The 15973-nt window shown below is 44.3% G+C and overlaps 1 protein-coding gene and 1 pseudogene across 1 annotated transcript in view; one reads left to right on the top strand and one right to left on the bottom strand.

The window, feature by feature from the left end:
* Positions 1 to 70: 70 nt before the first annotated feature.
* Positions 71 to 15973, bottom strand: part of nxph4 (neurexophilin 4) — a 29178-nt gene continuing 13275 nt past the window's right edge. Inside the window, exon 2 of the mRNA XM_028998754.1 lies at positions 71 to 1421. Within this exon, the coding sequence (XP_028854587.1) occupies positions 609 to 1421 (813 nt within the window). The 3' untranslated portion in view covers positions 71 to 608. The remainder of the gene's footprint in view (positions 1422 to 15973) is intronic.
* On the top strand, positions 10463 to 10563 carry LOC114801529 (uncharacterized; annotated as a pseudogene).

Below are 15973 nucleotides of genomic sequence, written 5' to 3'. Positions count from 1 at the left end.
CCAAAAAAATCTGCAGTAAAATGCCGTTTGAGGTACTGTACTTTCTAAAAAAAAAAAAAAAAAGAACTTTATGCACACTTGTTTCAAAGGGCAAAAAAAAAAAACTGAAATCAATGGTTAAACAGATTTAATGTGCATCATAAACTGTGTGCATATTCTATTTTAAACAATTCCTATACATTCGGATAAAAGCAATAAATATACTTTCTTTGCAACATGTCTGTCTCTGGGATCCAAGAGGAAAACGTGGGACTGAAATCATGAACAACTTACATCTAATGCCACAAAAATGACACGTTTTTCGGCAATTTTTGGTGTCATGTCATACAGAAGGAACAGTACCAAAATCACGCTCTCTTTTCAGATTCATACAAAATAAAATACCTACAGGATCCAACAGGAGGAAAAAAAATATCATTTGATCAGAGCTGTAAAATTTAATACATATTTACAAAGGAAACTAAGGAAAGGGGGGGTGGAGCTAGAGAATTAAACAAGGAAATTACAACTTATTGGAAAAATTTTCTTCTGTCCTCCTTCTCCAAACAACCTCCTGAATAAAAGACCAAGCCTCGATCCTCAGTCAACCTTCAGCTTGGGTGTATACTTCATCCAAAATAGGGGTGTTCACTCTGGAAGTTGTAGTCTGGACAGACCTTCTGAACCAGCTTGTAGTCGATGCTGAAGAAGGAGATAAAGATGCAGATGACCTTAAAGGGCTTAGCGCAGAGCCAGGCGGCCTGGGACTGAGTGTGCTCTGTGAAACAGGTCTGTGAGGGGTCATACAGGCAGGGCTTGGGCTTCTTGGACCTGTTGGTCTTCTCGTACTCCACACGACAGTTGAAGGTCTTTATCTCCTTTGGGTCGATGGTGGACTGATGTGGCTGGTGGATCTGGAGCTCAGGGTGGAGAGCCTGGTGTGGCGGGAGCACCTCAAACTCCACCACCTTGGACGGGGGAACGATGCTCACGGATACGTTCCCTAAACTGGATGAGTTGTGTCGAAAGAAGACGGTAAACGTCCCATTGACGTGGTCTACTATCTTTCCTGTCAGCAGCAAGCTGAACTTCACGGTCTTGACGCTGAAGTAGAAGTCCCCCCAGCCGAAAATCTTCTTCGTTTTTGAGGCCGTCTTAAGTGGTTTGCGTTTGGAGCGATACCCTGTCTGGTCCAGAAGGAGGGACTGGTTCCTCACCACTTCATATGGATTCTGGAAGCTGTAGGTGGGCGATTTTGTCTTCACCGACGTGCTGTCCATGGTGGAAAATATGCGGGAGGATGGGTAGTGTGGCTTGACGCCCCCTGCCACCTCAACACCACCCCCACCCATCCCGTAGGGAATGGTCTTCATCACAGCGCCAGACGGATCCAGGTTGAGGTAATCTAGTGATTTAGCAACCTGCTTCTCCAGACCGTGCACCTGAGGACACAAAATACGCAGCGTTAATCCATCTGGGCTCGAACATCGTCCTTGACCATAACAATAAGTATTTGGTACTACACTGTAAAAAGTGAACACTGGCTAAACTTCAAGTAATTCAAGTAATCTGTCAATTTTAGTATTGACATAATGTAAATAAACCAGGCTACAGCAGGTTTGATTGGTTTATTTACATCAATTTTTTAAAGTTTAGTCAGTGTTCACTTTTTTTGAATGTATAAATGCAACTTTTTCTGTTGCAAAGAGAGTAGAAATCAGTCGCAAATGAGATGAATATATTAAAATATTTTTTGTGACACAGTAATTTCACATAATTTCACAGTAAATTCACAGAATTTTTGGACACACTACCTGAATCAGCCCTTAAGCTTATTAAAGTAATTTGCACAAATTGTTTTTATTTAAACGGACAAAAGACCAGATCATCTGCCCACATTTGCATCTTTTTTAAGTTTAAAATATGCATTATAGCAAGTTTTCATCTTGAGAATAAATCAGCGCTAATTGCAATTATTTCATTGCAAAATGTATGATTCATTAGCTACAATGTTTTCACTCTTCTATTATAGAAAAGAACGTAAGATATAATTTAATTTGCACCACACTGGTGTCTTTCTGGTGTTGTTTCCCAATAGTGTACAGTATTAAATAAAAATGTGATATCATTATAAACCTCTAATTCAATTGAAAAACTAAGTTGAAAACTAAGTTCCTATTCAAAAAGCATTTGTATTTATTTATTACTTGCCTGTGAACTGCAACTAGTGCATTTAGTATTTAGTATAATTAATATTGCCCAATATGCCCAGCAGTCCTGGAATCCTAAGGGAATTATTGACAATTGACTGAAATATTTTCACACATTTATTAATAGGATTTATTAACGACGTGTTCACTTATTGAAAAAACCTTCAGAGACAGGCCAGCAGAACACTGATGTTTAATTAAGTACATGACAAATGCACAAAACAAACGGCCAGCAGGCCTCCGTGATGCCCAGCGCTTCTCGGTAGGAAATCCGTACGCAGGTTGTCTGAGCGCTCGCACTCCAGCCACGGATCCAACACACTATGTAACGTTTCTATATATAGGATGCATTTAATTCCATTGTCATTGTGGGTTTTTTTTATGCAGTAAAGTGAACTGTGCGTGTAAAGGTAACGGACGCTTTTTTCAGATGTCTTTTTTTTTTTTCTATTGCTCTGCCGCAGCTCTTTAATCCACAGTCTGGGTGGTTATTCACAGAGAGCCGACTAACTGGAAATGTTCCCTGCACCCTTTCATCCTTCTTCACAGGCATCAGACACACACATACACACACATGCACCCACCCAACACACACTAATCTTTCACAAACACACCAGCACGCACACATGCTTATGCTGACAATAAAAGACTTCAAACCTGTCTCTGGCTCACAACTACAAGTGTGAAGCTGTCACGGAAAGGTGATGCCGGCAACTACAGCAGCTTTAATTTTTTTTTTTAGGGTTACTGGAGTCATGGCAATACTCCCCAGGGTCCAGCAGACTGCGAGTTTATGAATTCTTATCATTGCTACAACCACATGGACCCAGTGACACAATCTTTTTTCAGTTATTTACCAGACACTGATGCAATAATGCTTCCCTGATTAGAGTACAATCCTCGACACCTCTAAGTTTAACCATTTTATTTGCTCTGTCGCAGCAGCCTCTGCTTGTTTATCTGTAAAATGTGCATGAAAGGACATTGCATTCTTTTTTTAGGTAAAAACTGGCATTGTTAAGGGATTCCAAGAAATAGATGTTTTTAGAACAACATCTCGAGTGAGGGAAATCAAAGGAGTAACCAGGAGAACAGATGGATTCCTTATTAAGAAGGTAAACATTTCAATATTTTTAACGTCTTTGCTTCATGCATTGCACATCTTCACTTATGTCATCATTTGATTTGATTGTGATTATAATGGTAGCTATTATTGATGCATCACAGTTCATTAAATAATTTAGTGCTGTGCCATTTTGTCCATGTTGCCAGACTGGGTAATGTTTTATTTTTGCATTTCGGTCAGAACCGTGAGTAGTCAGGAAATGTTATATATTATATTAATATTATTAATTCATATTATGTGCTGTGGTGGTTAAATACTGGACAAAAAAAAGTATTTTTCGTGTTTGTAATTGTGCCATAAAATATGTAATATTTTGAAATCCTCATCTCTGATATTTGGGGCCTCCTGGTTTTGTATGCCCAGAAGACTGAAACATTGTCAATAAAAAGGTTCAAATAGTAAATACGTGTAATTACTTTAAGCTTGAGGAAAATGGAGCCGTTACGTTTGCCCGACTGTGTCTTCTGTGTTTTGTCAGACTGGACCTGCCAGGCCTCATTTCATTGGGAAACATCCGCCTGGATGTTTTTCCCGTGTCGGACCCATCCATACGTGCGCTCATCACTCACTGTAACCAATAACAAATTTGTGTTGCCATTTGCGATGCCACTAATCAATGCAGGTTTTAATGCATTCAGTCATTCAATTAATTTACCTGCTTCATTAACACGAACGGGAGGCGGAATCTAAGCCGAACTGATTGGGGTGAGATGTATCGATCTCCGCCGGTATGGATTAAAAAGAAAGATGGTGATGAATGACTATTGACTGGATAATGACTTGGCAAGGATTTTAAACAGGCACGGAGGCCTGACAAGTAGAAGCGGTGCGGCCTCCACGAATCGAAATCGAACACGGGTCAAGAGACGCGCGGCAGACGAATCCGAACTTGTTATTACAAATTATGCTTAAAAGATGGCACACGCCGCGCGGCCCGGCCCGGCCCTCCTCCGACCGCCGCGTCAGCACCGCTGCGAGGCCGACCCGGCGATACAGCCATCTGTCAGGCCGGCATCTGCCCGGCCCCTCAGCCACGACCTCGCCGCCGACCCCCAGGCCGTCGTTCGCTGCTTCAAGCTCGAAATGCCTCACGAAGAGCGCCATGCGGGGAGCAGAGATGATCAATCTGAAATGTCAACAAATGTTTCCAATCAATTTTTCATAGTGCCGCACCGTGCATTGATTTCCTCTGTGCGACAAAATTGCAATTCATAACCGGCGAGATTACGTGTGGGATCTGGAAGAGGCACATTTCATTACCTTCGGCACGCACACTCGAAGGTGCGCGCCCCTTTACTGATATTTCACACCCGCCGCGGCTTCCCGGTGACCGTGCGGTGTGTCAGCATTATTCACACTTTTTTTTTTTTTGTTTGAGAAAAGCAGCAAATAGCCAGCGCTGACGTTCCGTCCCATCTTTCCACCCGCATATGGCCGGGGCGTCCTCGTTACGGGGGCCTGACACTGGCGCCGCGGCCCCGCGGAAACCGCTGCATATTCAGCACACAGGGGTCTCCTGACGCCCCTGCCCTGCCAGGCCTCGCCGGCTCAGCTTCACCTCGCGCGCGGTGACAGGACAGTCTGGTTACTGACAACCCCCGCGGGTGATGGAACTGTGTCCGGTCAAGCCAAGGAGGCTGGTTACGGCCACACCTGTCAATCACAGGTTGATATTAAGCGCCAGTGTGTTTCATGCAGAACATCTGTCCCTGTTCAAGGGTGAAATTAAGCTTTTCTATTTTTTCCCATGTCCAGAAGAAATTTACATAACAGGCCAAAAGTTTGGACACACCTTCTCATTCAATGTGTTTTCTTTTATTTTCATGACCATTTACGTTGGTAGATTCTCACTGAAGGTATCAAGACTATGAAAGAACACATGTGGAGTTATGTCCAAATTTGATTGTATATCAGCCAAATTTATGCAAATGACCTTGCACAAACCCCACCCAATCAGTTGGGTTTATACCAAGTCAAGTACTGCGAGAGCAGCCAGAGGCTTTGACCGCAGCGAGTGAGCAAGTTACAAACGAAACCGGACGTTAAACATTAATGTTGAACGTTAGCTCTGCATGACTTCCCCCCAGGACACTCACACCCACGTGTCATGAACCTGCGCCCCACATTTTGAGAATCACAACCCCAGTGTGAGAGTGCAAGACTGAGATGTAAATGTGTGAGGCACCAGACAAGCGCATTGCGTGATACTGTTAGTGTAAATCAGATAAGTGAAGGAGCCTACTGGTTTAGTCAGAGAGGTACGGCGATAAAATGTGATCACTTATCTCCTCTCCCCTGGCGACGGTATAAACATGGATTTAAATGAGAGGAAAAGAATGCACTTCATTAAATACAAATATGGCAAAAGGGCATAGATCAAATTAATTCGTTATTATGCAACTGAGATGCAACTGAGAGGCAAAGCCTATTTTTTTTATATAAGGTGGTTAACTGTATTTAAATGAGTTCTGTCACTTCCAGAGGCAAATAAATCAAGTGTCTGTTAATATTTTCCTTTTTTTTTAATGCAATATGCATACTAAAGTCGAGGGCACTTGGCAGCTTGAGAAATGTTCTTTGAGAGGAGTCAGTTAAAGATTTTAGTCTTTTGCTTCAGAGAAAACCGTATTTTTTATGATTACAGATTTTAAGGAGACTCAAAACACTTTTCCTTCTGAATATTAGCTGTTAGAGTCAGACTGAAACTAAGAGTGATGTTCCTGGTCGACTTGTGAATACATATGTATGTATTCCAGAGATGTAATACAAGGACAATCTGATTATGGTGCGCCGGAGATGGATCAGCTGAGCGAAATGACATTACTCCAGAATAGTGATGAAGGGAAGAGGAGTGGAGGGTGAGAACAAGATAGCAAAACATTAATAATCTTTAACTTCGTTTGGGTGTCTATGAGCAAAAAGCATCTTAAGGAGCGGGTGAGAGCGAGAGTTGACTTCTCACTGCCAGAAAATTCTGGGGTGGGAGGGAACAAGAGGTTTCACCCTCTTACATGGACCGCAAATCCCCAAAGAGACCCAGCAGAATCTATAAATGTCCTCTGAACTTCAGCGGTTTATGTCTGTAGTGGTTGTTTGTGAAATAATAGCTCTTTTTATCTATGTATCTATTTTATCTATTTATTCACTTTCTTAATCTCTAATTCCTTAATCTAAAAAACTCAAACTCCTCACCATATCAGGGCTCATCTTTGATGCCTACCAATATGAAATAGATAAGAGAGTGAGCAGGGTGAAATCATCATTATCTCCTGCAGATACAGAACACTGCACACTGAGGTATTGTAGAGGTGGTGGCACTGGTTCAAGAAGAGGAATTAATGGAAGAATATATGTAGAGATTTCTGGTAATTAAGCTTATATTTAGTTGCCTCTTCTGGAAACCAAAAGGTCATTATGTAATGTAACATTAGGTAATGTAATGTAATGTAACGTAACACAGTGTTACACAGCTTTATGAAGCGTAATATTAAATTGTTACTTATATTATCTTATTATCGTTTGGTGTTTTGTTACATCATGTTACATTGCACTGTATTATATTACACTGCAGTACATTATTTCATGTTTTGTTAGGTTATCATGTGATATTTTGTTACATCATGTTACATTGCATTGTATTATATTACACAGCATTTCAATATGTTACATTATCTTTTATTATCATGTGATATTTTGTTACATCATGTTACATTGCATTGTATTATATTACTCGGCATTACATTATTTCATGTTGTATTATGTTGTTGTTGTATTATTTCATGTTGTATCATGTTGTATCAAGATGTTTGTTCCCAACTGGATTGTCAGTGCTATGAACAACCCTGCTGTGTGAGTGTGTTTAACCAGGAAGGGACTGGTGCCCTCTTCTGAGGCTGTTTACTGCGATGAGTGCCAATTTCCTGCTGACACTAAACTGAAATAAGACTGTCACGTGTTCATTATTGATTATAAGGTGACTGATCAGTCAACACACAGAAACTTTTCACCGTATGATATGGAAGTTTACCAGTCCTGGAAAAAAACGTCCTCGCTGACGTGGATTCAGAATCGAACAGAAAAAGAATCAGTCGTGATCATGTCAGCTCAGCTTGTGTCCAGTGTTGGCCGCCCCACGCTCCACCCACGCCCGACACGGAGCACCCGTCCCAGAGGAATGATGGGAGGATGAGTGCAGCCCGTCAGCGAGCGCTTGCAGGCTGTTTCTCTGGCTAATTGGAGTTTTATTTGCGACAATCAATTTATTTCTTCTATCTCTGCCTCGGTGCCATTGATCGGCTGTTACCGCAAGGACTCGGAGGCGTGGTCCTCCACCCACCGCGCCGAGCCAAATGCGTGAACGCCGAGCGGAAGCAGCTCCACTCTGCTACATCCCTCCCTCCTCCTTTTTCAATGCGAGCTTCCCTTTTTTTTGCCTACACCACACAAACGTCCCTAATTTTGGCCCTAATAACAAGCTGACAATCTTACGCGCACTAAAACAAAAATGGCCAATAATTGTGACAACCAACGGTGGGCGAGACCCTGGCACCCTGCTTCCCTCCAGATGACAGAGTGGTGACTTTAATATGAAAAAGCAGTTGACAGATCAGTACCCTGGGATTATGTCAGCGTGTTATTGAATTTAGCTGCGAGATTGAGTTGCTTTGAAACCATTCAGCAACGTAAGAAGACGTCGGGTGGGAATTTTTTTTTTTTTCCTGACAATGATCATATAATAAAAAAAAAAGTTCCTCCTTTTTGCCGTCTTAAAAAAAATGAAAGGCTGGAAATGACATTTAATTACAGAGAGCAAAATAAAGCCCAGAGGAAAAGAGATAAAAAAAAAAATAAAAAAATCAAAACCGAACGGAAGAGAAAGGGAGGAAAAACGACAGTAAAAGCGATTTCGCAGTCCAGTGGTGTCGCTGGATTATCATGAAAATGAGAGCTACTGACTCGGGGAGTATCAGGCGGCAGAGAAATGAAGCCGAGGCTGATAACACAGTACGGGGGGGGATGAAGGAACGAGAAGGAAAGACATGTGAGGGAAAGGAGGAAAAAAAAGGGGAGAAATGAAGGGAAGCGGATCGACTGCACGGCGAAGAAACCGAGGGGTGGAAGGTACAGGACGGACAGACGGAATGGTGGTTCGGTATAACGGCACAGAAAACTTTTGTTCTGGGTCGGTGGGGGTGGCCCATGCTTCGCGAAATTAGAAATGAAACGCTGCGTAGTGGAAATAGATGAAAGAGGAATCACTAAATGAAGACGTATGACAAATGAGCGGCGCGAAGCACGTATTCTCATTATTTCCCGTTGAAAAAGAAAACGTCTCATTATTTGAAACTGTCACAGCGCTTGTCATAAAATCGAACTCTGAAGACAAACATTGACTAAAAACATAATGATCATAACATAATCGCTCCAATAAATAATTATTTAGGCCACTATTTTTCCCGCTGTATACGACCCTTTCCCCATAAGGTCATAAGTTTCAAAATATCCCACAAATTAGTTTCAGGCTTTCTTTTTAATTGTTTTTCACTGTACTGATGTGTTAAGATAACTTCACATTTATATTAAACGCCCAATTCACCCAACTGGCCTTCATAAATGTGGTCTGGATTGTGGAGATCTTGATCCCTTGAGGCCGTGTTTGCAATTATTCTTTTTCACAAGGACTGTATGTAAATAATAAAGACGTTAATCCCAAGCATCCCAACTTGTTCACCACCTCCTAGATCATCTCCGAGAGGCTTCGTTGACCTTTGCAGGTTCAGGTGTGAAAAGACACGATTCCCCTCTTGACATGTACGCTCCTGTCAGCCCGTGGTTGGGGAGTGGGCTGCAGATAATGTCCTCTCTGGCCCTGTGGACGGGTCACTCCATCACACACACACGAGACTGCTGGGCAGCGTGGCCCAGCTCTGTGGTCAGACATCGGCGGCATGACTTTCACCCCGACAGACAAGGTCCGCTATTTCCAGACGGAGCTATTGAGTACGGCGAGTGGAACCTGGTTGCGGTGGGCTCTTACAGAAGGTTGTACGGGATCGAGGGTGCAGGGAATATAATTCCTCTCAATTGGCCAAGAACTTCTGTGGCCGTGTTGGAAATATCACGGTCTGCTGACGGAAAAACCAATGAATTTAAAGGGGTGGAGGAACACGGCGCACTGCGCCGAAATGAAGGCAGACCATGGAAATGTTAAATATGACGAGTTGACATAAGCCGCACCGGGAGGCCGCAGCAGAAGGAATGAAGCGGATGCTTTTTTTTTTTTTTTAAGAACCAGTCCCGTCCTGCTGCATCAGTCTGCTCACGTTCTCGGACATCATGTCTTCCCATTTTGTAGTACTTTTGATTCATTTAGATTTCACTTACCTTCTTATTGACTGCTGGGGAAGTGCTTCAGTCTCCCACGCACCGGGACGATCAGGTGATGTAATGTAATTCAGGGCTATTCTGGAAATCTCAGTGCTTCCTGTGTAACGCCTAATGCGTCTACAGGGAACGGCTTTAATGCAATGCATTTTGGGAGCCGACGTGTGCAGAATGTTGTGTCACGGAGCGGAATGCTTAAAGGGCCGCACAAGTGATTCACGACCACACCTGTTCATCATCTCTGGCGTCGAAGCGATATCGGGGCAAAGCGGCTGTCGCGGATGTACAGTAATGGATGAACTGGAGGTGCCAGCGCCTTGCTGCCTCGCGGTTCAGACCTTTACCACGTATTCTTACAAAATCTGCCCACCAACCACCAGGTTGTTGTCCGGGGAATCACAGCCCTCCAGGATTGGGAGTTCATGATAGACCCTTCCAGGAAGGCTCAGTGGGATAATACAAGCATGCTTAGCAACTAAAGTGGGGGAAGGCTTGATTAGGATTATTGATAAATCAAAAAGGCATTAACCCCACATATTCCAACTTGCCAGCCATCTGTAGATTCAGATCTTTGCGCTGCTTCCAAACCAGCAGTTAATTGCATTTACATTTACAGCATTTACCTGATGCCCTTATCCAGAGCATCTTTACAGGGACAGTCCCCCTGGAGCAACTCAGGGTTAAGTGTCTTGCTCAGGGACACAATGGTAGTGAGTGGGATTTGAACCTGGTTCTTCTGGTTCACAGGCGAGTGTGTTACCCACTAGGCTACTACGTCTAGGCTACTACCAATTGAAACGATACAGAGAAAATTAGCATGGCCCCTGCGCAAGGATGCAAATTCGTGAAACGTTCCATATTTTTTAGGGGCAGTGATGGCCTAGCGGTTAAAAAAGTGGCCCTGTAATCAGAAGGTTGTGGGTTCGAATCCCGAACCGCCAAGGTGCCACTGCTCACTAAAAGTGATGGTTAAATGCAGAGAACACATTTCACTGTGTGCACCGTGTGCTGTGCTGCTGAGTATCACAATGACAATCACTTCACTTTGACTTTGACAAGTGCAGATAAGACACAAAAGAAAGAAGAACTTGAATGATGTTTGTGCATTTGACGAAGCAACAGGCTTCAATTATGCGGAATGAGGAGGTAGAGTGCATGACAGCTCCTCCCATTTTAAACTCTGCAAATAAAGTGAAAGTGAAGTGATGGTCATTGTGAAACACTGCAGCACAGCACACGGTGACACAACGAAAACGTGTCCTCTGCTTTTAACCATCACCCTTGGTGAGCAGTGGGCAGCCATGACAGGCGCCCGGGGAGCAGCGTGTGGGGACGGTGGTTTGCTCAGTGGTGCCTTGGCGCTTTGGGGATTTGAACCGGCAACCTTCCTATTGCGGGTCCGCTTCCTTACCAGCCACCACTACAACATTAAAGATAATGCCCCAACAACTAGCTTCTTTTCATTTAGATACAGATAACAACCAAGCGGTTCTGTCACGACTCGGGTGAGCTGGGGAATGAGGCACAGAAGCAGGACGTCATGATGAAGGGGAACGTCAAAAACGAGCACGAGGGCCAGAAAACGGTGGGATGAACTAAAACTAAAACCCGAAGGCGTGTGTCAGATCGACGAGAGCAGAACAAACGGCACGTACGTGGGTGCTGTTGCACCTAAAGGAGCCCTCAGCTCCGACTAAGGACTCCTTCATCAGGCGCCTGGTGTTTTACCGCTAGTTTGAAGATAGAGCCCACACACGAAACAAAAAAAAACTTGGGTGTCTAAAGTTCACCCTACCACGGTGCTCGCTGATAAACTCTGGTCTGACGATCCCGGCCCGCTTCTTATCCATCACGCTGAGGCGGTGCGGGGCGCGTGGAAGTGGGGGCATCTCTTTTGCATGCGGGACAGCAGGCAATGCATCAAAAGATGACAGCTCTCCCATTCTTCTTTAAATAAGAGTGGCGAGGCTCCTGGCTGCGCCTTGACTTTAATCATTCATCTAAATAAGTGCTGCGGAACTCGGGGACCGGGGTAGGGGGGGGTAGGCACGCTGCCAGAATAAGGACTGACGTTGCGCCCGACATTTTCTCATTTGTAAACGTGTAAACATATATTTGACTCGGATTGCTGAAGCTCAACGCTGGCCCCCTTTTTTCCTTGCAGATTTATGTATTGGGACGAGGTTTAAAATTCATGGCAGTTTAGATGGCGGGAGAAGAAAGAAGTCCCTGTCTGTCCGGGCGGGATGAGCGATGCTAAGTGACAGTGACTGATGGCCTCAGCGCTTGCTACTTATCAAGTGCAAAAATGCACTTCTCAGTGTGGTGGTGAAAAAAAACCCCACAAAACAGCAAAAATATCCCAAAATAAATAAAAGCACAGAGCAGAGAGGTTCATATGAATTGAGAAAGAGGACAAGGGTGGAGGGGACGTAATGGGGGGGCTGGGACACGTCAGGCTGTCTCTACAGATCACGAGGAGCAGGCCCAGGATGCTATGTAGCTGCACTCCACAACCTATCTGGGTGAGAGCATGGACCATATTTTCCCAGTGCTATCGGAAACACAGGGTATGGGACATTTTTGCTGAACATTTTTGCATTTTTTTGGTATCTCGTCTGGATTCGTGTTCTTATGAACAAAGTTTCAAAAGGGGAGGAGCCTGTAGGCATGACTGACAGTTCGCACACACTCTACTTCCTGATTTTGGACCCCTTGCACACAGTGTGGCTGTAGGTCAGTGGACAATTTCTGCTGAAGACACCTCAGGACCACGGCCAAGACTATCATGCAGATTACGAGAGCTTTAATTCCAACATTGAGACTGGTAAAATAGAGGAGACATTCTGAAAAAAAATAGGGCCCTGAATGTCAGAGCGACCTGAGGCCATGAAGTCCCTCCATTTAACTGTTTGTTTTCTTCTTCCTCCCTCCCTCACGCCTTCAGTGTGGCGCTGGGCCGGATCGTCTCGCTGAAGTGGGACGACGGGCGAAGCAGACGCGCCCGGGACGTAATTGGATGATTAGAACAACATGAAAAGATGAAATGTTGCGCGTCTCCCCCTGCGAGTTGATTTGTTGTGCGGTGGGAGAGGGTCTCCGTCTCGCCAGCTCGAGTACGATCATCAAAGGTCTAACCGCCGCTCAGGCGGTGGGTGGTGTTTATGAATAGACACCTCCTGTGTGGCTTCCTCTGCGCACACACACACACACACACACACACACACACACACCAAGTGAAGGGAAGAGTTAAACAAGCAAGACGCTTGAAGACCTTGAAGCAAGAAGCACTGAAAATGTATTTTCCTTTTTTGACAAGGAATCAATGTGCATTTAAAAGAAATTAATCACACATTGCGGAGCCAAGGAGCAACTTGGCAGTGGAACGCACAACTCAAGAGTTTCCCCTGAGTTTGACTCTATATATATATATTTAGTGTCTTCGCCTTTGCTGATGTGGGTAAATCGCCCCTGCTGAAGGACAAGCGCTGGGACCCCTTACAGCCTCCCAAACACCCACCATCTGCTACCAAAAAGCAGAGTGCTGACCGCGCCTAAATTCCGTGGAGCTGGGGTAGGGCGCCAGGCCACCCCGTGAACACAGCCCCGCCGCAATCAATCCACCGCCGGGCCAGCAGTGGCGGCGCGAGGACATCGAGGCCGACTTCGGAGGAGCAGGGGGAGGGGGGCAAGAGCGTCGAAGACGCCCCGACTCCGGGGAGGAGAGGGGAGACGAGACGGCAGGAAGGGAAGAGAGAAGATGAAGTGCAGTGCAGCTCATCCAGGCCCTGACCCTCAGCCCGGCCTCACCTACACTCACGGCAGGATCATAGTCGAGACGGACCCGTGAGAGACCACGTCTGCCTCGCCCCCTTTCCTCCAGGCGTAACAAAGCCGGTAGCAGATGCAGCCTTGGTTAAACGATCAAATGGAACCTATTCGGGTAGAACCAAAGTACCCGAAAGTACGACAGGCACTGCTAAAACCGCAGCAGAAAATTCGACAGTAAAATACGAAATACGCACAATTTTAAAACCCGAATCGCCGGAGGCCGACGGAGGCGTGAACTTCATAAGATCTGGCACCAGGTTAGGCGTGGTAACACAGATGGTCGACTGGGTTGAGATGTGGTGACTGTAGTAATTCGAGCAGGTCGGACGCTCCATTGTGGAATCTTTATTAATAATCTGCCGTAGATTACACGCCTCTGCCTTTTAAAGGTGAAGTGGCCTGTAGGAATGTATCAATATACTCAACTTGTGATTCGAACCAATTTACGATGTTATTTTTACTCACAATTGTTTTTAAAAATGAGCTGCAGGCAAATTATGATTGAAAATCCTAATTTATGATTGGAACTAATTATTTAAATTGTGCAAAATTATGGTTATAGTTACATTTTATAGTTGGAATTAAAAAACCCAACATAAATAATAAAAAAATTTAAATTTCCAACACAGCGGTGGATATGAGGGTAAAACACTTCATTCAGGGCCAGCCCAGCCCAGTATTACATGTATCTGTGTTCCTGCTGCATGAACAAGAAAACACAGCACAGTGGAAACACAATAAACTGTGAAAAAGGGAGTTAGTGTGGGGTACAAAATGCACTGCACATTTTCGGGGGCCAGATGGAGCATCTCAGATCAGTTCCACTGCCGGGACCCGCCCAGGAACGCTGGCAGCTGGCCGCTGGCCGCTCACGGAGCGTAACTGTGAACGTGGGCTCGCCAGGTGACTCCTCGATACACACTTTCAGTGTCACACATGCGACCAGAAATCATATTGCAAAAAACATACCAAACAAGACGGACGAGAAACTTTCATTTTGCGGCATAATACAAAACCGCATATTTTGACAGTGATTTTTCGGCCTTGCTGCCCTCCAGGACATGCATGCACACACTGTCTGTCCCTTGCATCGATTGCTTTGATAAAAGATGGATGTATAATTATTAGACGTATGGCCAGTCGGTGGCATTCTCACTTCCATTACCGCGTGTGAGGGTGTTATCACCGCTGCGGGCGAGATGGTCACCTATAATGACTCCAGTAAATATCCAGCATTATAAAGCGGAAAGCCGAGGGACTTTTCCGGTGACTACATTTCACTTTCCTCAAAATAACACGTCCAGGAGAAATAAACAAAGCGATAGCAGGCTGGTCTCCACCTCAATGAACATTTTTAAGCCTCGGGGAGGAACTCACCTTGTCTGGTGATTTCATTTTTATCCTCACAGATCAAAGAATGCGACCATTAAAAATGCATCAGTCTTACAAAAACAAATGAACAATGGCAAGTTCTGTTAGCTGATTCTGTCTGATATGGACAGAGACAACTGGCTGCCCTGCTGATAAAAATGTGCTTGTCAGTTTTGATAAAGACCATGCATTTGAAAGCCAGATTAACGCATTTTCTCTCTCTCTCTCTCTCTCTCTCTCTTTCTCTCTTGCAAAGTCTTGGAAAGCTTGTTTATCCATTTTTTTTTTTTTACATTAAATCAGTCTTAGCTGCTCTACACTTGCTGCCAATGAATTTCAGGGTTTAATTTTTGTACTGTCTTCTTACGACAGTCCTACCAAGGGCGATCGGGCCTTTCTCACCGACCTTCCTTTTAACTTCCTCCATCATCTCATTCAGCACATGGGGGTCAAATGCAGACCATATTGTGCCTCGTTTGTTCATGTTGATTCTATGATGATTTTATGCGGAATAAATTATTATTATATTTTTCTTTGATCTAGTTGTTTTATTTTTGTATATTATTATTATTATTTTTAATGATTGTGCAATGCCCTTGCTATATTGTGCAGTGTCCTTGAAATGCTCTTTAAAATGTATAATTATTATTATCATTGTTTAATTATTTGTGGCTGCTGCACAAATGTTATGGAAAGGGAAGTAGGAGATGGATGCTGGGCATGTAAAATATTGGCAGGAAGGGGTTGAAATTGTCCAGAACTAGGAAGTGAGAGCTGTCAATCATACCGTCTTAAGCGTTTTTGCAGTCTTTCCGTGTTCCATTTATCCATTTATTTCCACAAATCCACGAATGCACATAATGTTTTTAGAATGAATTTGCCACAGCCAAATAAAAGAGCTGTTCTCATAAGCAGCGGAACACGAATGGACCTCACGGCCACATCTGAGCAGATGTGTGCTGGACAGCAGGTGACAAAGTCTGGACGGCGTAACTGTTTCACATAAAACACAGTTTAAAGACTTAAAGCGAAGCGAAGCCTCCCCGGAGAGGCGCTGTCATCTGCTAAATAC

Source organism: Denticeps clupeoides, chromosome 12 (genome assembly GCF_900700375.1).
Source record: "Denticeps clupeoides chromosome 12, fDenClu1.1, whole genome shotgun sequence".
In the NCBI taxonomy this organism is placed as follows: domain Eukaryota; kingdom Metazoa; phylum Chordata; class Actinopteri; order Clupeiformes; family Denticipitidae; genus Denticeps; species Denticeps clupeoides.
Note: the sequence above shows the minus strand (reverse complement) of the source record. Positions and strands in the feature narration are given on the sequence as shown.